This window comes from Emys orbicularis, chromosome 18 (genome assembly GCF_028017835.1).
Source record: "Emys orbicularis isolate rEmyOrb1 chromosome 18, rEmyOrb1.hap1, whole genome shotgun sequence".
Taxonomy (NCBI): Eukaryota; Metazoa; Chordata; order Testudines; family Emydidae; genus Emys; species Emys orbicularis.
In genome coordinates this window covers 594,536-618,685 of record NC_088700.1, presented here as the reverse complement: position 1 = coordinate 618,685, position 24,150 = coordinate 594,536, and the positions used below count along the sequence as shown (strand labels likewise).

The 24,150-nt window shown below is 42.8% G+C and overlaps 1 protein-coding gene and 1 pseudogene across 1 annotated transcript in view; one reads left to right on the top strand and one right to left on the bottom strand.

The window, feature by feature from the left end:
* Nucleotides 1-24,150, bottom strand: part of GARNL3 (GTPase activating Rap/RanGAP domain like 3) — a 199,076-nt gene that overhangs the window by 36,169 nt on the left and 138,757 nt on the right. The window contains exons 18-23 of the mRNA XM_065418845.1: nt 22,810-22,884; nt 21,454-21,565; nt 20,579-20,677; nt 7,761-7,877; nt 6,929-7,104; nt 6,426-6,584 (exon numbers count right to left, since the gene is read on the bottom strand). Of these exons, the coding sequence (XP_065274917.1) occupies nt 6,426-6,584; nt 6,929-7,104; nt 7,761-7,877; nt 20,579-20,677; nt 21,454-21,565; nt 22,810-22,884 (738 nt within the window). The remainder of the gene's footprint in view (nt 1-6,425; nt 6,585-6,928; nt 7,105-7,760; nt 7,878-20,578; nt 20,678-21,453; nt 21,566-22,809; nt 22,885-24,150) is intronic.
* On the top strand, nt 9,853-18,852 carry LOC135891250 (NADH-ubiquinone oxidoreductase chain 2-like; annotated as a pseudogene).

The following is a 24,150-nucleotide window of genomic DNA, read 5'->3' as shown; positions in this document are numbered from 1 at the left end:
AAAAAGAAAGAAAATACATCTGGAACTTAGGCTTTTGCTAGATTTAAAAAAAAAAAAGCAATTACAAAAATTAAGCATTAAGATAGCTCTCTTGAGGTTTAGCTTAAACGTTATAAGCAAAAAAAGCCATCTGGGGTTTATTAAATTTTTTGTATTAATTAATTAATGGAGATATCCCATCTCCTAGAACTGGAAGGGACCTTGAAAGGTCATTGAGTCCAGCCCCCTGCCTTCACTAGCAGGACCAAGTACTGATTTTGCCCCAGATCCCTAAGTGGCCCCCTCAAGGATTGAACTCACAACCCTGGGTTTAGCAGGCCAATGCTCAAACCACTGAGCTATCCCTCCCCCCTGCACAGAGGAGTCCACAAGCCAATAAGAAATAAAAGAAATAACCCTAATCGCGTCTTCCTGGACATTCCCTGATTACTTACATATTTGGGGTTTCAGATAAGTAGGGTTGAGGTATGATTTCATGCTTTTTCATAACTGGTTTTAAAGCTTTTCACAGCATAGCTTCAGCCCTGTCCTGCTCTGTCCCCTCTCTCCGGAGAACAACAGACAAAGGGAATCCCCCCCCCCATTTTAAAAAGTTCCTGCCCTCCCATTGGCTCTTTTGATCAGGTGCCCAGTCCCTTTCTTTTACCTAGCCAGGGAGACTTTTTTACCCTTTACAGGTAAAGCAAGCAGAGAACAGCCACCAAGAGGGACTTTATAGCTAACTCACTGGCTGGGTGTCCATAAATGGGAGCTACTTCCCCCCTTCATTTATCACAGAGTCCACTCTACTATTAATAAGGATGACTTGCACATTCTGGGAACAAGAACATTCTAGATCCGATGCCCATCCAAATACCAACCTGTGAGATGATGAATTCTGGGTTGGGATGTCGGATCTTGCCTTTTTCTTGAGTCAAGAGGTCTGGAAAGGAATTAATGCCAACTGATGGTCAGGCTGACATGTGCAGGAGAACTGGAAACTAGAACCTCCTGGTCCATCTGGGCATGATGAAATTGACTCATGCTTTATCACCTCAACTTCTGTAATACTCAAGGAAGCGGTGGGACAGGTAGAAATGCATAGTTTAGGTGGTCTGTCCAAGAAAGAAGGAAAGCAGTGCTGCTGGAGAATGGCCTTGACCTTCCCTAGAAAAAACAGTTACTAACCTTCGTAACTGTTGTTCTTTGAGATGTGTTGTAGGTGTATGCACATCCCAAGCACAGTCGCCAGAAAATTTTCCCTCAGTGGTATCTGTTGGGGTGGCTCGAGCCCCCTCTGGTGCCGCATGCTCACAGCACCAGTATAAAGCCCCCAGCTGACCCTGCACCCCCCTCAGTTCCTTCTTTTTTGGTTAGCTCCGATGTAGAGGGGGAAGAAGGCAGGTCATAGAATGGACATGTGCAACACATCTTAAAGAACAACATTTACGGAAGGTTAATAACAGTTTTTTCTTCTTTGAATGACTGCACATGTGCATTCCACTGTAGGAGACTCCCTCAAGCAGTTGCATAGGTGGTAAGATCAAAGTTTATGGACATGCTGACTGCAACATCGTCCCTGGACTGTTGAGTGATGGCATAATGAGAAGAGAATGTGTGTACTGATGACCAAATCTCTGCTCTGCAAATGCCTGAATAGGGATTTGTGCTAGGAATGCCACTGATGATGTTTGTGACCTTGTGGAGTGAGCAGTTAGGTTAGCTGGTGGCAGAAAACCCGCCTGATCCTAACACACATGATCCAGGATGAAATTCTCTGAGCAGAGAGAGGGAGACCCTTTATCCTGTCAGCTACTGCTATGAACAGTTGGGTGAATTTACAAATGATCTAGTCCTTTCTATGTAGAACACTAGGGCTCGTCTAACATTCAATGAGTGAAGAAGCTGCCCTTCCTTATTTGCATGTGGCTTCAGATAGAAAACCGGTAGGAAGTTTGCCTGATTGCTATGAAACTATGAAACCCAAGCAAAGGGGAAAACATTTTAGGGAAGGGCTGCAGACCAAAATGGATGAACAAGCATCTCAAACAGATTATTAAGAGAAAGCAAAATGCCTACAAGGAATGGAAGAAGGGATGGATCACCTTGCCTGGATCTGATTGAGGCCTCACAGTGTGCTCCATTAGGTGCTTCTGAAGTTGGAGTTCTTGCGCCTGCCATGTTTGTCTGAGAAAAGAGCAGTAGACACTGCACTTAGTGGAGATATAAGCTTCTTCAAGGCAGTAAAGGCAGCACTGGTGGTTGTCGCTGATCAAAAAGGAGTGGGGGAAGAAAAGGCAATTCTTAAAGCCTGGGAGCCCGGTCATAATCTAGGTCCTGCACTGACAGAGGATTTCTCAGGATGGAGATTCTAACTTAAAAATTACTTATCTAACGATAACTAACTCAAAACTAAAACTTTTAAATATTTACAGAAAAGAATGCCTATGAGGATCAGTTCTGGACACTGGAGGATTCCTACTAAGGCCATGTGGTGGTAAAAAAGGACTTGGAGAGGCTTCAGTCTGCACCGCCCCTTATAGCTTCGGTATGGACCACGAGGAAAGCAACTGCAGAGGCGTTGAGCAATGGATGCTACTTGCTAGAAATATCCAGTTTCAGGCATATGGAGCACATGTGTACCAACAGTGAATACACATAGGGACCAGAATTCAAGGAAGAAATAGGCTGTATTTCAGCAGATCTGGCTGAGCCACCATGCAGTGCTAAAAATGCCAGCTCTAAAAGGAAACTTTGTAAAACACCAAACAAAAAAACCCAAAATTGCACACCATGACTGGGAGGCTGGAAAGACCGTAAGCACCCATATCTTCCCTCTCAGGGATCTTAGCATTTAAAAACATGAATGAGACCAATCTGGCAGTTGTTCCAGGTTTAATGAATTCCTATATGACAATAAAGCATTGCTGAACAGATTTCGATACCCTGGAAAATAGGGCTACAATTAAGAACTGAGAATTATTGGAATGAGAGAAAATGGACATTGGAGAAAGTGGAAATTTTTATAAAGTATGGTCATCAGAAATTCTCAGACTGCAACCCTCAACTGATTCTTTGCAACTAAATTCAGTATCTGGAATGCCCATAAATAGATTTAGAAGGATTAAATTTTTATTGGTAAATGTAGATAATGTTTATTTCACTGTATACACACAAATTAATGAAAATATATTTCCATAGATGGTAAATGAAATTTACAGACAGGCAAAGTAAAAAAAATGCTGCTCAAGAACTTACTACAGTCAAAATCTGGTGATTTAGACTTTTGAATTAGGCATTTTACAAATGGATTAGCGAATGAATAGTAAATATAGGTATGATCTTTTGATTTAAGGCTATTTACTTTGTCAGCTTCACATTTAAAAATTAGGGCTGTCAAGCAATTAAAAAAATTAATCGCGCTGTTAAACAATAATAGAATACTATTTATATAAATATTTTTGGATATTTTCCACATTTTCAAATATATTGATTTCAATTACAACACAGAATACAAAGTGTACAGTGCTCACTTTATATTTATTTTTATTATAAATATTTGCACTACAGTACTTGTATTAAGTGAATTGAAAAATATTATTTATTTTATTTTTACAGTGCAATCTCTTTATCATGGAAGTTCAACTTACAAATGTAAAATTATGTACAAAAAAATAACTGCATTCAAAAATAAAACAATGTAAAACTTTACAACCTACAAGTTCACTCAGTCCTACTTCTTGTTCAGCCAATCGCTCAGACAACAAGTTTGTTTACATTTGTAGGAGATAATGCTGCCCACTTTTTGTTTACAATGTCACCTGGAAGTGAGAACAGGCGTTCGCATGGCACTGTTGTAGCTGGCGTTGCAAGATATTTACATGCCAGATACACTAAAGATTCATATGTCCCTTCATGCTTCAACCACCATTCCAGAGGACATGCGTCCATGCTGATGATGGGTTCTGCTCAATAACGATCCAAAGCAGTGCAGACCAACGCATGTTCATTTTCATAATCTGAGTCTGATGCCATCAGCAGAAGGTTGATTTTCTTTTTTGGTGGTTCAGGTTCTGTAGTTTCTGCATCGGAGTGTTGCTCTTTTAAGACGTCTGAAAGCATGCTCCATACCTCGTCCCTCTCAGATTTTGGAAGGCACTTCAGATTCTTAAATCTTGTGTCAAGTGCTGTAGCTATCTTTAGAAATCTCACATTGGTACCTTCTTTGCATTTTAACAAATCTGCAGTGAAAGAGTTCTTAAAAGGAACAACGTGCTGAGTCATTATTCGAGACTGCTATAACATGAAATATATGGCAGAATGCAGGTAAAACACATAGCAGGAGACTTACAATTCTCCCCCAAGGAGTTCAGTCACAAATTTAATTAACACTTTTTTTTTTAAACAAGCGTCATCAGCATGGAAGCATGTCCTCTGGAATGGTGGTCTAAGCATGAAGGGGCATACGAATGTTTAGTATATCTGGCATGTAAATACCTTACAATGCCAGCTACAAAAGTGCCATGCGAAAATCTGTTCTCACTTTCAGGTGACATTGTAAATAAGAAGCGGGCAGCATTATCTCCCGTAAATGTAAATAAACTTGTTTCTCTTAGCGATTGGCTGAACAAGAAATAGGACTGAATGAACTTGTAGACTCTAAAGTTTTACATTATTTTGTTTTTGAGTGCAGTTATGTAACAAAAAAAATCTACATTTGCAAGTTGCGCTTTCACGATAAAGGGATTACACTACGGTACTTGTATGAGGTGAATTGAAAATACTATTTCTTTTGTTTATGATTTTTACAGCTGAGCCCTCCCCCCTTCCCTCAACCCCCTGCCCCAGCCCAGAGCCCCCTCCTGCAACCTGAACTTCTCATTTCTGGCCCCACCCCAGAGCCCACCCCCCCAGCCAGAGCCCTCACCCCCTCCTGCATCCCAACCCCCAATTTTGTGAGCATTCATGGCCTGCCATAAAATGTCCATACCCAGATGAGGCCCTTGGACCAAAAAGTTTGCCCACCCCTGATCTAGCCTGCACTCCTGGCCTTCGCAGGGCAAAGAACCTCACCCACCCACTCCTGTAATAACCTCTGGCTGAGTTACTGAAGTCATCAAATCATGATTTAAAGGATTTCAAGTTACAGAGAATCCAACAATCTAGTTTAAACCAGAAAGTGACCATGCTCCATGCTGCAGAGAAAGGTAAAAAAACCCAGGGTCTCTGCCAATCTGACTTGGGGGGAAATTCCTTCCCGACCTCAAATATGGCAATCAGCTGGACCCTGAGCATGTGGGCAAGACCAACCAGGCCCGCCCCATCTCTGCCATTGGGGATATTTGCTACTAGCTGTCGCAGATGGGCCACATCCCATTGTAGGCAGTCTCATCATACCATTCCCTCCATAAACTTATCAAGCTCAGTCTTAAAACAAGTTGGGTTTTTTTGCTCTCATTGCTCCCCTTGGAAGACTGTTCCAGAACTTCTCCCCTCTGATGGTTACAAATCTTCATCTAATTTCAAGCCTAAATTTGTTGATGGTCAGTTTATAGCTATTTGTTCTTGTGTCAACAGTGGTGCTTAACTTAAATAACTCGACTCCCTCCCTGGTTTTTATCCCTCTGATGTATTTGTAGAGAGCAATCATATCTCCCCTCAGCCTTTGTATGGTTAGGCTAAACAAGAAAAGCTGCTTCAGTCTCCTCTCATAATGTAGCTTTTCCATTCCTCTGATCATCCTAGAAGCTCTTCTTTGCACCTGTTCCACTTTGAAATCATCCTTCTTAAACATGGGAGACTAAAACTGCATGCAGTATTCCAGATGAGGTCTCACCCAGTCATTAATCTATGTTAAAAATAGACCTTAAGGGGAATACAAAAGGCCTTCAGGAGGAATATGCAAGACTGGAAAAGGCAATTGAACAGGAGGGAGCTTATTCCTCAAACCTGAGAAGGCAAGGAAAGCTGGTTCAGTCTTGGTTTATGCAAATCTTAATTTGAAATTGATGGCTAACAAAGGGTAGTTTCCACACACACACATACTCTCTCTCTCACCCTGTACTAAAAGGGAGAAAAGCCTTTGAGCGAGGAAGAAAAGAAAAGGCTTTACAGCTATGCTGAAGGTGATATTCCAGACTCTGAGATGCAAGGCTTTTGCCCACCTGGTGATATGTCTAGGAGTACCAGTCAGAGATGTCTTACTTTATGATTGCCTGGGGACAATCACCATTAGGTACCCTAGAAAGAACTCAGGTCTCAGGCAGAGTGGGAGCAGAGATAACAGCTTGAAAACTAAATTAAAAGCAAAAAAGCCAAGATCCTCCCAAACTAGTGCTCTAAGGAAGGTGGTAGAAGTCACTGTGGCCTCAGGGATAGCTATATCGACTTTTATGGTGGTAGGTGTGGTTACACTAGCAAACTCTGTTCTAATGCTGAGAACTTACCCTGCTTGCTTCAACATGATGTAACCTGTAGGACTCCCCAGTACTCTCGTTAACTAAATCAAACTGATGCCGATATGCTACACAGATCATATTGTCATTGTCTCCAGTAGGTCCATCCACCAGAGTCATGATCACTGGAGGGTCAGAGAGACAAATCTCCTGTAATGTAAATGACATTACATTAAGATGGAAATTAAAGGAATTATTCTACTTTTCACATTCTCACTGGAAATAGTTTGTACTACAGGTAGTGCCCAGTGAGCTGTGCTAGAGGGCAGACGGGCTGTACACAGATATGTTTCAATGATGAACAAGAATCCAGTTAAAAAACGTGGAGGATTTTTGTTTAATTATCTGTAATGGGATTTCCCATCACCATTGTTGGGACTCTCACTTGAACCAATCCTGGGTTTAGAAAGGCAAGATGTGTGCCCCTCCTGAACCAGGTGTCAGCCCTACCAAGTGTGAGAGAAGGTATTTTTAGTGATTTGTCTCAAGCATACCCTGATGTACTGGAATTCCTCCACTGGTGATTCAGACAGTGATGACATCAAACAGACACTGGTTAAACTGTTGCCTTGATTGTATTTCTTTGTGATGAGGAGCAGTTTGTTCCTAATAGCCACAACAATCCTCAGTTCACTGCTGTGGTGAGTATTAATGGCATACAAATGGCATCCTAAGGAGATAATGCACGTATTAACATTCCCTTCAAGAAACACACCCACAAACTCCACATAGTTCCTTGTGAAGTGAAACCTAATTATTTGTTCACCCTCTAAAATTTGCAAATGAATAATTTCTTATGGAAGTGAATGACTAAATGCATAGGCTTGTGCCAGGGGTAGTATGCATCTCAATTCTATCCCATAAAATTCTGTTGCTCCCCATCTAGAAATGCTCTCAGCTTTTCCAATACAACTCAAGAATAAGGTGCAACTCCCCTACTATTCCACGTACTAGGAACTCATACAATTCCACCAATGCACCAAGTCTGACCTGCAGCACTGCCCTATTATTCCAGTCCTGGGCCTCCATACATAGCTCTGCCAGACTCCTTCAATCCTGCTTGTAATATATCTATTCTGCTTCAGAACTTCTCCCTGGTAAAAACTACCAAGTCATGTGGTATTTTTGTGAAGTGCACAAATGGGAACTGGGATTAGTCCAAATTTATTTTCACATACAATCTAACACAGGATTTCAATCCACTGTCCAGAGGAGAATAACTAAGGGTCAGTTGCTGCAACATCTACAGGGGGAGCCGATAGGACCTTTGGCAGCTTCTGGCCCAATGCCTTAATTGGGTCTTTTGATAAATGAGAGTCAAATCACCTTTTGTTTTCTCAAGTTTATTTTCTCTGCAGTCATATTTGCTCTTTGTCATCTGCTTTGCTTCTATGCCATTTCGTACAGCGCTCATCCTGAAGACAAGGAGACGAGAGTCCTTCCCTGTCAGGTCGGGGGGAGAGCCAGGGAAATAGCAAGTTAAAATAAAGAACGGAACTAACATTCCCCAAAAGAATAAATGTCAAATCTGCACATTCACAACCACAATTATGAAGATAAGAGGCAACTCTCTCCAATCTAGTTTGGAGATAAATGGAAATATGCTAGGAAGGAAAAAATGCCTATGAATTCTGCTTAGGTTATGCAATTCTGCTACCAGATTGAGAGCTCCTGAGCTGATGAGCAGAATTAGTATCATCTGTCATGGTATGAACTTAAATCTGGAACACAGCAGCCACTTTGAAGGAATCCTTTGATTTCTTGAATTAATAGCACAGGTTCCCCTGCATCTGGTTCTATACTGGAAAACAAGGTAAGAACTTGGTGCTGTAATGGAAAACAAGGTGAGAAAATGAGACCAGGATTATTACAACACAATGAAAACCAACACACAAAGAACTAATGCAAATTAGCACACAAGATTGAAGCTTTAGCTCTCTGGGTGGGAATAATCCAACTGAATCTAAATTTACTAAACTGAGTATAAATTTACTAGATCCATGACAGAATGAAAATCTCCCCGGGGCAGACTGAGTTGTTCCTAACAAGACTTAAAACTTGTGATAATTTAAACAAATTTATGCCAAAGAATTCATATTCCCACTGCAGAAATGAAAACAACATTCACTGCCAGTGCTAAAATCTTCAGTATCCAACACTTGTAGGTAAGCTGTTTGAAGATCATGTATATAAAGGAAAAAGCTTTAGATCATTAAAAAAAAATGGCCCATTGCACTTTGCAGTGGGACAGGAGCAAATGACAAGAATGGTTACTTACCCTATGGCAATTATGGCTCTTCAAAATGTTGTCAGTATGGATGCCACTATAGGTGTGCATGCACCTCCTGATTGCAAGACTAGAGTCTTTTGAATAGCGGTGTCCATTGAGGCTGTACATGCATCCTGTGCCTCTGTGCACCCATGCAAGCACATAAAGGGCAGAATTTCTCCCTCAGTTCCCTGGGAATTTGAAAGTACTTCTCGGGGAATACTGCACCATTGCACATGCAGAATTTGTGCAGAAATTAATGTTGTGCGTGCAGAATTTCCTCCCCTCTACCCCCAAAATGGACTGCACAGCTGCTGGCTGCCACTAGGGGCCGCTGGACGAGGCAGAGCCCAGCTCACAAATAGAAGACAGTGCCGGGGGAAGGGGGAGTGGGCTGGAGGGTTCCCAGCAGATGCACCCCTGAAAGAAGGAGGTGATCTGCAAGCAACTCCGTACAAGTCCGCAACCCAGCATCAGGCTATTTCTCCCTCTGGATCCCTGGGCTCTAGAGAAGTTGAGGGTGATAGTGTCTGGGCTGGGGGCGCCCCACGGCTGGGCTCTGGGGGGGGAGGGGTGCAGGTGTCTGGGCAAGGGGGCACCCTGTGGCTGGGCTCTGGGGGTGGGAGGGATGCAGGTGTCTGGGTTGGGAGGGCCCCGCAGCTGGGCTCTAGGGTGAGAGAGGGTGCAGGTGTCTGGCCTGGGGGAGGGAGGGGAGCCCTGTAGCTAGGCTCTGTGGGGGAGGAGGCAGAGAAACAGGAACTATGTTGTCGGAGAGGTTTCTTTAACTCTGTACTTACAAGAAGTGGAAATTTGGACCGATGACTACGGAGGAGTAAAAAAATATTGCTAGAGCATGCAGGGGTATAATCAGGAAGGCCATGGCACAACTGGAGTTGCAGCTAGCAGGGAATGTGAAGGGTAACAAGAAGGGTTTCTACAGGTATGTTAGCAACAAGGAGGTCAGGGAAAGTGTGGGACCCTTACTGAAGGGGGGAGGTGGAAAAAGCTGAAGTACTCAATGCTTTTTTTGCTGGTCTTCACAGACAAGGTCAGCTTCCAGACTACTGCACTGGGCAACACAGTATGGAGAGGAGGTGAGCAGCCGCAGTGGTGAAAGAACAGATTAAGGACTATTTAGAAAAGCTGGACATGCACAAGTCCATGGGTCCAGATCTAATGCATCCAACGGTACTGAGAGAGTTGGCTGATGTGATTGCAGAGCCATTGGCCATTATCTTTGAAAATTTGTGGCGACCAGGGGAGTTCCCGGACGATTGGAAAAAGGCAAATATAGTGACCCAGGGAACTACAGACCGGTCAGCCTCACTTCAGTCCCTGGCAAAATCACTGAGCAGGTTCTCAAGGAATCCATTTTGAAGTACCTGGAGAAGAGGAAGGTGATCAGGAACAGTCAACATGGATTCACCAAGGGCAAGTCATGCCTGACCAACCTGATTGCCTTCTATGATGAGATAACTGGCTTTGTGGATTTGGGGAAAGCGGTGGATGTGATATATCTTGACTTTAGCAAACCTTTTGATATGGTCTCCCACAGTATTCTTGCCGGCAAGTTAAAGAAATATGGCTGGATGAATGGACTATAAGGTGGATAGAAAGCTGGCTAGATGGTCAGGCTCAACGGGTGGTGATCAATGGCTCGATGTCTAGTTGGCAGTTGGTATCAAGAGGAGTGTCCCAGGGGTCGGTCCTGGGGCAGGTTTTGTTCAACATCTTTATTAATGATCTGGATGATGGGATGAATTGCACCCTCAGTAAGTTCACAGATGACACTAAACTGGGGGGGAGGTAGATATGCTGGAGGGTAGGGATAGGGTCCAGAGTGACCTAGACAAATTGGAGGATTGGGCCAAAAGAAATCTGATGAGGTTCAACAAGGACAAGTGCAGAGTCCTACATGTAGGAAATAAAATAAATAAATAAATAAATTAATGGAGATATCCCATCTCCTAGAACTGGAAGGGACCTTGAAAGGTCATCGAGTCCAGCCCCCTGCCTTCACTAGCAAGACCAAGTACTGATTTTGCCCCAGATCCCTAAGTGGCCCCCTCAAGGATTGAACTCACAACCCTGGGTTTAGCAGGCCAATGCTCAAACCACTGAGCTATCCCTCCCCCCCTGGTAGCAGTGCATGGGAAGGAAGAATCCCATGCATTGCTACAGGCTGGGGATTGACTGGCTAAACAGCAGCTCTGCAGAAAAGGACCTGGGGATTACAGAGGACGAGAAGCTGGATATGAGTCAGCAATGTGCCCTTGGTTGCCAAGCAGGCCAATGGCATATTGGGCTGTATTAGTAGGCGTATTGCCAGCAGATCGAGGGAAGTGATTATTCCCCTCTATTCGGCATTGGTGAGGCCACACCTGGAGTACTGCGTCCAGTTTTGGTCCCCCCACTACAGAAGGGATGTGGACAAATTGGAGAGAGTCCAGCGGAGGGCAACGGAAATGATTAGGGGGCTTGGGCACATTACTAACGAGGAGAGGCTGAGGGAACTGGGGTTATTTAGTCTGCAGAAGAAAAGAGTGAGGGGGGATTTGATAGCAGCCTTCAACTACTTGAAGGGGGGTTCCAAATAGGATGGAGCTAGGCTGTTCTCAGTGGTGGCTGAGAACCCCATTTTGACTCTAGAGGCTTAAAATACTCAGAGATCCAGGGACCCAGAGGCCTGGCATCCCCTCACAGCAACATGATGGGCAGCTCCAATGTTGATGTTCCAGGCGGAAGCAGGTTCCCTGGCTGGTGGTTAATATAATAAACCCTTTGGGAACTTCAATACTGTCATGTGAGAGCACAACCAGACAGACAGATGGCAAGCTGAGATTGGTGAAAGGTGGACCTCAATAGAGCTGTATGAAATGTTGGGGTGTTTTAAATGTACCAAGTAGTCAAGGACATTCAATATCATAGTCTCCCTTAGGGTCCAGGCAACGTTGGGCTGCCCACATAGAGAACCTCTTCCTTTTTTGGCAAGTAAGTTCTTCTGATGGATGTCTTCCTCTTCTGTATCAGGATGTCTGGTTAAATGAGGAAGGCCCTATGCATGATACTTAAGCAACCAATGTCCAGGCTGTTAGATGCAGGGACTTTGTGTCTGGGTAGTGTATCTGATCATGAAGTATCTGACCTGTGAAATCAGGTCCAGGCAGTTGAATGGACATATGCAGCAAGTCTACCAGCCAAAACTGTCTTGAACAGTAGAAAGTCATAAGAATGTTTGCAGCTTGCCCTCATTTGACTTTGGATATCACTCTGGGGATTTGGAGAATTGATAGAAAGGCATATGGGAAACCTTGATTCCATTGCAGAATGAAAGCACCTGGTAACAATACTGTACTCACTCCTTATCTGGAAAGGGAGGTACTGACCTGTAACTGGAGGTTCTTTGAGATGGGTAGTCCCTATCTGTACTCCATGGTGGGTTACACATGCACACCATGCACCAGGAGCTGAAGAATTTGAAAGTTATGTCTATTGGTCTGCACATGCACCCTGGTTCACCTCATGCCTCTCTCCAAGGGGATAAAGGGTGGGGTGGACTGATCGCCTCTCAGTTCCTTCTCTACCATGAATCAGATAAGATCCAAAGCAGAGGAGGAGGAGAGCAGGCAGTGGAATACAGATAGGGACCGTGAATCTTGAAGATCCTTCAGTTACAGGTCAGTAACCTCCCTTTCTTCTTCAAGTGATGATCCTATTATATTCCACTGTGGGTGACTGACAAGCAGTACTTAAGTCGGAGGAAGGTGCAAGGATGTAGATAGCAGAGTTGAGGACCGCCATTCCAGAGGAGGCAGAGGAGTCCTGTACCAATGCATAATGTCTTGGAAACTGTGAACAGAGCCCCATGTGGCTGCTTTACAGATGTGAAGGAGGGGTACCTCCGGAAGTGATACTACAGTTGTTGCTTCTGCTCTGGTGGAATGCACTCTTATTCCAGGGGGGTTTGGGGAAGGTTCAATAGCTGATAGCAGAGTAGAATGCAGCCAGAGATCCATTTGGAGATTCTCTGGATGGAGATAGCACACCCCCTGATTCTTTCTGATATAGTGATGAATAGTCTCAGGGATTTCCTGATGGGTTTTGTTTTTTGCAGGTAAAAGGCCAAGGTCTGCTGAACATTGAGGGAGTGGAGTCTTCGTTCTTTGGCAGAAATATGCAGTTTTGGGAAGAACACAGGCAAGTGAATCGATTGGTTAAAGTGAAATTCTGAAACTACTTCAGGAGTGAATTTGGGGTATAGATGAAAAGAAACATCCTTATGGAATACAGTGTAAGAAGGCTCTGCCATCATTGCTCCAAGCTCGCCAACTCTTCTAGCTGAGGTAACAGCTACAAGGAAAGCAATCTTCATGGAAAGGAGAGACATGGAGCAGGAAGCTAAAGGTTCACGGGGGGGCCTTGTTAGTACAGAGAGAACAAGGTTTAAGCCCCACTGAATAGGTGGGAAGGTTCTGATCAGGCCTTTCCAGAATCTATTGGTCAGTGGATGTGCAAGGACCAAGTAGCCCTGAAAAGGTGGATGGTATACACTGATTGCTGCCAAGTGCACTCACAAGGAGCTGATGGACAAGCCTGATGTTTTCAAAGAGAGGATATTGTCCAAGATGAGAGAAATATCTGCAGTTTCTGGGAGAATGCCTCTTTGAAGTGCCCAAGAAGAAAAGCATTTCCATTTAGCTAGGTAACATCTTCTAATAGAATCCTTCTGCTATTAGAAAGAATGTCCCGCACGGTTGTGGAGCATGAATGTTCCAAGGATGATGGCCATCCAAATACCAAGCCCTGAGGTGGAGCAGATGTGGATCAGGGTGCTTTCATCTTGCCGTTCCTCCGGGTCAGGAGCTTGGGAAATGTTGGGAGGATGATCAGAGGTCGGGATGACATGTGTAGGATGTTGGGAAATCAAAACTGTCTTGGCCAGAAAGGGGTGATCAGGATGACCCGTACTGTATCCTGCCAGATTTTGCACAGAACTTGCAGCAGGAGTGGTAGCGGAGGGAAGGAATAGCTGAACTGGTCCAACCAAGGAAGAAACAGAGTGTCGCCCTGGGAGAGGTGATCTAGGGCTTCTCTGGAGCAATATGTGGTGCATTTCCTGTTTGCCTGAGAGATGAACATATCTCTGGCTAGGGTTCCGCATAGAGTGAAAATATTGTGCAATACCAAGTCGTGGAGCTCCCACTTGTTGTCGATTGCAAAATGTCTGGGGAGGAAGTCTGCAATCACATTTTGCTTCCCCGGAAGGTATACTGCCAATAGCATGATTCGATTGGTGATATACCAGTTCCAGAGACTGACTGATTCTGCACACAGACCGGAGTAATCTAGGTCAGTTTCTATCTATAACTGAGTCTTTTCTAGTACAAAAGGACCAAAAAGACAAGGCCTATATCTCAAAACAAGCCTTCCTTTATATTAGTGAAATCAACTTTAATAATAATAACAAATAACCAAGCCCCCCAAAAAGGGCCAAGTTGGGGTGGCAGAGCCAGGTATCAATGCAAAAAGCCTAAACTCTTTACTTAGGGGTTCAACTCCCCTCTCCAACTATGAAAATGCTACCCTCTAGTTTAATATCCCCACTCATATATATACTCCCAATCCAAATTGCTGTAGCAAAACTACACTAAGTGATTGGGCAACAAAATGGCAAATGAAATTTAATGTGGAGAAATGTAAGGAAATACACATTGGAAAAAATAACCCCAACTATACATACAATATGATGGGGGCTAATTTAGCTACAACTAATCAGGAAAGAGAGCTTGGAGTCATCGTGGATAGTTCTCTGAAGACGTCCACGCAGTGTGCAGCGGCAGTCAAAAAAGCAAACAGGATGTTAGGAATCATTAAAAAAGGAATAGAGAATAAGACGTAGAATATCTTATTGCCTTTATATAAATCCATGGTACACCCACATCTTGAATACTGCATACAGATGTGGTCTCCTCATCTCAAAAAACATATACTAGCATTAGAAAAGGTTCAGAGAAGGGCAACTAAAATGATTAGGGGTTTGGAACAGGTCCCATATGAGGAGAGATTAAAGAGGCAAGGACTTTTCAGTTTGGACAAGAGGAGACTAAGGGGGGATATGATAGAGGTATATAAAATCATGAGTGGTGTGGAGAAGGTGAATAAGGAAAAGTTATTTACTTGTTTCCATAATATAAGAACTAGGGGCCACCAAATGAAATTAATGGGCAGCAGGTTTAAAACAAATAAAAGGAAGTTCTTCTTCGCACAGCACACAGTCAACCTGTGGAACTCCTTGCCTGAGGAGGTTGTGAAGACTAGGACTATAACAGGGTTTAAAAGAGAACTAGATAAATTCATGGAGGTTAAGTCCATTAATGGCTATTAGCCAGGATGGGTAAAGAATGGTGTCCCTAGCCTCTGTTTGTCAGAGGGTGGAGATGGATGGCAGGAGAGAGATCACTTGATCATTACCTGTTAGGTTCACTCCCTCTGGAGCACCTGGCATTGGCCACTGTCGGTAGACAGGATATTTGGCTGGATGGACCTTTGGTCTGACCCAGCATGGCCATTCTTATGTTTTAGCTTTCTTCACCCTAGTTGAACGAAAAGACCTAGGATATATACAACTACGAAAAGACCCTAACATCGTAGGCCCATATGGACTACTACTACCAGTAGCAGATGGCGTAAAACTATTTATTAAAGAGCCAATCTATCCATTAAGATTATCCCTTGCACTATTCACCCTGGCCCCAATCCTAGCCCTATCAATTTGACTCCCACTATCACTACCTTTCCCACTAGCTAAACTTAATTTAGGCCTCCTATTCCTAATTTCCCCCTCCAGCTTCATTGTCTACTCCAACCTCTGATCAGAGTGAGCCTCAAACTCCAAATATGCCCTAATAGGAGCCTGACAAGTAGTAGCCCAAACCATCTCATACAAAGTAAGCCTCGGAATTATGCTATTTTCTCTAATCCTATTTTCAGGAGCATTTAATACACAAACATTAGAACCACACAAGAACCAACATACCTTATCTTCTCTTCCTGACCACTAATACACCTCCACACGAGCAGAAGCTAATCGAGCACCATTCAACCTCATTGAGGGAGAATCCGAATTACTATCAGGATACAATGTTGAATATGCCGCCGGTCCATTCGTACTATTCTTTCTAGCAGAATAAGCCAACATCCTAATAATAAATACCCTTACTGCTATCCTATTCCTCAACCCACCCTCCCTTAACAACACACCTTAATTATTCTCCCTCTCATTATCATCAAAAGTCATACTACTTTCAGCAGAATTCCTATGAATCCGAGACTCATACCCATGATTTCGATATGACCTCCTATGAAAAAACCTCTTCCCAATTACCTTAGCACTATGCCTTTGACATATATCAATACCAATTGCCTTCTCAGGACTGATTCTCAAACCAGGGATCTTCTCAGGACTCCCACCCATACCAAAGGACACGTGCCTGAAATTAAAGGATCACCTTGATAGGGTGAATAATAGAGGCTAAAAACCTCTCATTTCCTTAGAAAAATAGGATTTGAACCTATACTAGAGAGAGCAAAACTCCCCATACTTCCATTATACTATATTCTAGTAAAGTCAGCTTGGACTCATATACCGAAAATGTTGGTTAAAATCCTTTCTCTACTAGTGAATCCACACACAAGAATAATTATTACTTCAAGCCTAATTATACTTCAATCTCCAGCAACCATTGAATTCTAGCATGAACTGGACTAGAAATTGATGGCTAGCCATCATTCCACTAATTGCCCAACAACACCATCCACGAGCAATTGAGGCTGCCACCAATACAGTAACTCCTCACTTAACGTTGTAGTTATGTTCCTGAAAAATGTGACTTTAAGCAAAACGATGTTAAGCGAATCCAATTTCCCCATAAGAATTAATGTAAATGAGGGGGTTAGGTTCCAGGGAAATTTTTTTCACCAGACAAAAGACTATATTATATATATACACACACTGTGTAAGTTTTAAACAAACAATTTAATACTGGTAACACAGTGATGATGATTGTGAAGCTTGGTTGAGGTGGAGGAGTCAGAGGGTGGGATATTTCCCTTACTGCTAAATAATGAACTAGCAATTGGCTGAGCCCTCAAGGGTTAACCCTCTCACTCTGCAAGGCAGCAGGAATGGAGGGAGATATGCGCATTTCCCTTAAGTACACTGTTTTGTTAATTAGATCAGCTTGCTGAGACCATAGCTGGTGCAAGGAGCAGCACATGGCGGGGGGGGGGGGGGGGGGCGGGGAGAGGGACACAGCTGAATTGCAGGCAGCTGCTGCACAGGGAACTTAGGGGAGCGGGGAGCTGATAGGGGGTTGCTGGTCCACCCTGGTTCCAAGCCCCCACCAGCTAGCTGCAAGGGGCTGCTCTTCCTGCAAGCAGTAGATAAAGCAGGCAGCTGCCAAACGACGTTAGAAGGGAGCATTACACAACTTTAAACGAGCATGTTCCCTAATTGATCAGCAACGTAACAACGAAACAATGTTAACCGGGACGACTTTAAATAAGGAGTTACTGTACTTCTTAATACAAGCAACCACTTCAACACTAATCCTATTCTCTAGCATTATTAATGCCTGAACACTAGGCCAATGAAACATTACACAACTAACGACATCTCATGCACAATTCTCACCACATTCCTAGCTATCAAACTAGGACTAGCTCCATTCCACTTCTGACTACCAGTAGTACTACAAGGAACCATCACAACAACAGCCCTAATCCTAACCACTTGACAAAAACTAGCCCATTATCCCTACTAGTAATAACCGCCCAATCCCTAAGCACACCCCACCTGTTAAACACTAGGGCTAACATCCACCCTAGTCGGTGGATGAGGCAGATTAAACCAAACCCAACTACGAAAAATCATAGCATTTTCCTCCGTTGCCCACCTAGGATGAATAACCACAATCCTCACTCTATCTACTAAACTTATATTACTCACATTCTACACATACGTTATCATAACCTAAACAATATTCTTAATAATTAAACCTCTAGAAACAAACAAAATATCCATCATAACAACATAATGAACAAAACTTCCAACCGTAAACACCCTGATAATATTTACCGTATATACTCGTTCATAAGCCGAATTTTTTTAGTAAAAAAGGGAAGCACCAGCGAAGGGGGTCGGCTTATGAACGGGTATAGAGAGGGAGAGGTGGGACACAGCCCCTCCCCTCCCCCCAACAGAGGGAGCAAGGAGAGGCAGCACAGCCAGCAGAGACAGAAGGGAAGAGGCGGGGCCAGAGTCTCTCCGCTTCTGGCCACGCTGCTCTCCCCCCAGCCTCCAAAGCAGCTGCAGCTCCAGGGCTCGCAGGCTGCAGCTGTGCCGGTCGGCCCCGCCCCCCAGAGCAGGCTGTGGCTGCGCCACGCCAGAGCATGCTGCAGCTGTGCCGCCCAGCCCAGCCTGCCAGAGCAGCTCCAGTCAGGTCAGAGACATCCTCCCCTGGCCCTCCCCAGAGAAGGTGGGAAGGGATGGGATGGGGAGAGTGTGGGGGTCCCAGGCTAGGGGTGGGGTCATGTGGGGGGTGGTCACAGGGGTTACTCCCCTGACTCCCAGCTTCTCCCCATCAGTTGCTGTCCCGGCCCGTCAGGGTAAGCAGTTGGCGTGCCGGGACACTTTGTTTACTTAGGTTTCCCTCCGTGCCTGCGGACGCTCGAGGTAAACAAACCATCTCGGCCCCCCAGCGGCTTATCCTGATGGCCCGCGAGCCAAAGTTTGCTGACCCCTGAATTATAGGGTCAGCTTATGAACGGGTTATAAACATTTTCCATATTTACTTATCCATCTTGGGAGGGGGTCAGCTTATAAACGAACCAGCTTATGATCGAGTATATACAGTACTCTTATATCACTAGCAGGCCTACCCCCATTAACAGGATTCATACCAAAATGACTAATCCTACAAGAATTAACCAAACACCACATAATCATTGTTGCCACCCTGATGGCTCTACTCCTCAGCTTATTCTTTTACTTACGCATCTCATACTATACAACCATCACACTACCACCAAATTCAACTAACTATTCAGAACAATGATGCCACAAAACTAACCAAAAACTTTATTTAGCCCCTATAATCACAGTCTCCACTTCTCTTCTTCCCATCATACCCACCCTATTAACTATCCTCTAGAAACTAACATTTTTTCAAATGCAACAGAGGGTCCTGTGGCACCTTTAAGACTAACAGATGTATTGGAGCATAAGCTTTCGTGGGTGACGCATGCGTCTGACAAAGTGGGCATTCACCCATGAAAGCTTATGCTCCAATACATCTGTTAGTCTTAAAGGTGCCACAGGACCCTCTGTTGCTTTTTACAGATCCAGACTAACACAGCTACCCCTCTGATGCTTGACATTTTTTCAAATGTTGGTTAGTGTGAAGTAGACTTTTCTGTACTGCTACTTTAACAGGAAGATGTGTGTGTCATTTTCATGGCAACAAAGACAACTGCTAGCTATAAATTTAAAAATAAAGATTTCTTCTTGTCCTCAAGTACTCTTTTTTTCAACAGAGCAGAATGCTAATTGAAATAAAGTCCACAATAACAGAGACCAGGGCAATACCTAGGTCAATTTATGATGTCCTAAAATTATATCAAAGTAAGATTAACATTAGAAATTCATTCAAACGGATATGCTTCTAATATTCCTAAATGTATATGACAGAGCACCACTAGAGATTTACCTCTGTTAAGTCCTAGCTGGTGTTACACCTCTCTATGTACTTTCACAATATGGAAATACAATACTAAAGAGGCAACTGTGACTCTCTTATGCCTTTGAACTGTAGTGTCTATTGGTAACTTTACATTTCTTTCATTAGGGTATAGTATAATGCAATCATAGAATCACTTGTAGTATGAAACATTCTCCACTGTCTATATCAAATCCCCTTAATATTTATTTATTATAAATTATGGAGTGAAGAGCATGGTAAGAATTTTGTCACAAGATTAAAAGCCACTGTTACTACAGGCTTTCTTCTGATAATTGACAGAACATAAGTAAATGTATAAATTTCATGATATAGCTGAGTTAAATCAAAATGAGTTGTAGAAAAGATACTGCCAAGAACTTGTTCCCACTTTAATATCTATTTAATTCTATAGAAAATATTTTAACTTTGCATTTTGGCAGATATTAGAACTACAGAAACCGAGACATTTCAACTCTTGAATTCACTTGTTTCCTGACCATCGCAATTGGAATGGAGGGCAATTCTAATAAGTCTTCCGGCTTGTAAACTAGGATGGTGACTCCTGCTCATTAAAGTCAGTAGGATTACTTGCGTGAATAAGGTAAGCAGGATTTGGTCCAAAAAGTTACAATACCAGCAACAAGCAGGAATTACTTAAAACTAAGAGGATTTCCCCATCGAAGGAAAAGCAGCTTCTGCTGTATGATAGATCTGGTGTTGCATATTCATACTGCTGGAAGCTCCAATGATAAGTGGGAACAAAGTGATGTATAAGTGTAACGCCAGTGTCTCATAACGTCAGTTATTGGGACATTGTCTTCCACCAGTACTGACTAGTAAACTTGTTCACATACCATTGGATCAGAAATAGTCAAAGAAATTCATCTGGGTAGGAAAGCAAGAAGGCAGGTGAAGGTGAGAGACCTGGGAATAAATACAGTAGAAATGGAAAAAACTTTTTAAAAGATAATTACTGACAAAATGAAATAGCATTCTGAAAGGGCAAGTGCATAAACTGTTACCTTCTACTGAGCTATGAGTAAAGTAATAGTGTGCCAGCCACATTCATATTGGAACCAAGAGGTAAGGAATCCTACCTTTGTCTGCTCTGGTAATCAAAAGGTCCAAAGCTTCCAGCACATGCATCTGTTTCACCTGGAGAGTTTTATCAAATACTTGCACTGATGACTGGCCATCTGGAAAGGAAACATGACCCCCAATTAGAACACATTTTTGACACTACAATTTGCTGACTAGTGATTTTAAAGCATCTTGTTTCTTGTAATAAAAACGTGGTTATTTTTCTGTGAAAATGAGGCATCTGGCATACTGCCACTTTATATACAGTACCAAAGATGGCAGTTCCTTCTTAGAAGGAGTTACACTGATGTGAATCATATAGCAAAAACAGAGCCTAAAAGGAACAGTTTTTGGAAAGTTTGAGAAAAATTGCTGAGAACCAACTACCCCCAATATCATTCCTCAGAATCATGACTACCCTATATGGCATTCTAGGGAAGAGGCGTTAGAGTCACAAAATCAGTGCTAGGGAGGAAACAGGCTTGGATGACTACATAAATGGTACACAGCCACCTTTGGCCTCAGGCTCAGTGGAAGCATCAAGGACTGTGAAGTACAAGCAGGCTGCATGGACACCCCTTGAGCTTGGATTTGGCTTAATAAAAAGTCCTCTCAGACAGTCAAGAAAACAGCATCTGAAACCAATAAAATATTCAGAAGTCTGCATTAAAACAGGGCCCCCAAGATGATCTGATTTGCCTAGTTTTAGTGCAGAGCAAATTTTTGCAGTTAAGCTATAAAAGCCCTGACAGTAAGGATATATAGTAATAGATGTGGACTTTTAACTATCTTAAGTAGTGAAGAGCTGCTAACATCCTCATAGGCACCACAGATTGAAACTGTCAGGTACAAAAATATTGACCTGCAGACAAATGCTGGATCATTCACTAACCATCTATTAGCAGGACACCAACATCTGTAGAAACTAGCAAGGACTGGCCCCAAGAATCCGCACAAACAACTTCATGAGGAAAATTACTGCAGAAACATTGGGACTCCCATGGCTGTGAAACGACATAAGCAGTGTATGGTAAATACACTAGGAAATACAAAGTTTATCAACAGAGAAAATTTAAAGTACAATAGCTGAAAAGTAACTCAGGACAGAATGCTCAAAGCTGCACTTTTGGAGTTAAAAATATCAGACTTTGGTCTGTTTGCCGGGGGAGGCAAAAATTCCCTCTGTCAATTAGTTTGAGAGATTAATAAATATAAGCTACATTTGTGAGACTGGGGCACTGAATCTCCTTTTGGGAAAAGGTCACATCTTGCAGGTGCAGGAAGAGACAGCACTTGGTATTCAGAATGTTTTTACACTTCAAGATAAACCATCTGGGGTAAATTTCCAGAAGTATGGGAGGTCAGCAGCTTGACTCTACTGAGTGTGACCTGTAGCAGATAACCAGTGAAACACTTTGAAAACATCTCCTCTGTGTTTCTGCTTCAGAAATAACGTTCAGATCCAGAATGTATGTTTACCAACATTTATATGGAATTTCCTTATGCTCTATGGTCCAGATTGTGGCATTTAGGCACTGGCATGTGCTAGTGGTGGTGCAAAACTGCCCTTCCAAGTAGCTCCAGCAGGAATTATGCAGGGGAAGTGCACATGCTGTACCAGCACTTTAGATGACTCAGCTTTCTCTACCTGACCAGCTTCATGGGCTGGTGTAGAAAGGGGCCAGACCATGGCACCACCTTCTCTCTAACCTCTTCAGGATGCTGTATGTCCCTGGGGCATAGACTGTGCAGTCCCTGCATTTCTCCAAGCACAGGGGCTTCTTCTGCACCTGGCCTCTGTGCAGAGTGCACAGAGGTGCTCCTTGCACTTTCCACTCCTGCACACCCACACTATGGCCAGGAAAAATCTGGCTCTTTATTAGAAACAACAATGCAATTTAATTTTATTTGCATGAAGCAAAAGTTACAAGTATCACATAAATGTACACAAAAATCAACTGGCATTTTCATTTACTACTCCATCCAAACAAAAGTAGGATTGCTGAAACCAGCTTTAAGTTCAGAGATAGTTTCCATACCCATCCATTTACTGGGCCTTTCCTGCAGAACCATTTTGATATTATGCACCGATACATGGATCAATATGTCAATGTTTTCTCTTCTGTTACTGAATCAAATTACATATATGCATTATAAGATTTGGAATGTAGTCCCATATTCAGTAGAACCTGGAAAGCCAAGATTTTGAGCAAACTTTGCATATTATCATGTATAAATGTCCACTCACCTCCTTTTTATAGAGGCTTGTGGTTGCTGAACTAGTTAGGGCATCTCCTCTCACAATGGTTTTCAGTTTCAGTGCCTTAAACAAGACAGATATTTCATTTAAAGTGTGTTCTTAATTGGTAACACCAAATTGATAAATAAATACTAAAGATATGGAGACTGACTATTGGGGAAGGGAGGGAAGCAATTTCAGACTATAATTACAATAGATCCAGCTCTGAATTTCTGTGCCACATTACATAATTTCTTTATAAGAAAACCAGCCATTCCGTGTGTTTTGAGCAGAGATTAAACTGTTCAACAAGATGCTGGAAAATTATATGGTTTTAGACAATATATATCTGCTGTTGGCAAAAACAAAACTTAACATAGCAAATATATTAATGGAGAACACCTTAAATAATAACAAGTCCTCACACCCACAAATTAAGTCCATGAGCTAATTACACCCTTTACACCAGCTGAGAATCTGGCCCTATATAGTTGATGTCACATTTTCAAAAGTGCATTTCAAGACATTAAGTGACACTATTTGCACATTCTTGTGGAATGATATAACCCAAATTTGTCATGAACAGCATTACAAACCTTTCAAGATGCAGGTCAACAGAAGCATGCTGATTTTGAAAAATACTTAGCTCATAGTACAGAACACAATACCAATGTTGCACAAAGTAGCAGTGAGAAGACAAATGAGAATCTGAATTAGTTTATCCTTCCATATTGTCAATGATTAGAAGAGCTTCACAACCAGATCAAAATCCAATGTTTCAGTACCGTATAGTCAAATGGAACCAACAGTGATTGAATAATGCACACAAAGAAGAAAGCAAATTCCTCTTTATGGAATAACTTCTACATCAGAAGCAGGATGCGTGCTAAACCATCAGTAGGACACTGGACGATCGAGATGCTAAAGGAGCACTAAGGATGATAAGGCTATTGCGGAGAAACTAAATGAATTCTTTGCATCAGTCTTCAGGGCTGAGGATGTGAGGGAGATACCCAAACCTGAACCATTCTTTTTAGGTGACAAATCTGAGGAACTGTCCCAGATTGAGGTGTCATTAGAGGAGGTTTTGCAACAAATTGATAAACTAAACAGTAATAAGTCATCAGGACCAGATGGTATTCACCCAAGAGTTCTGAAGGAACTCAAATGTGAAATTGCAGAACTGCTAACTGTCATCTGTAACCTATCATCTAAATGAGCTTCTGTACCAAATGATTGGAGGATAGCTAATGTGATGCCAATTTTTAAAAAGGGCTCCAGGCATGACCCCGGCAATTACAGGCCGGTAAGTCTGACTTCAGTACCAGACAGACTGGTTGAAACTCTACT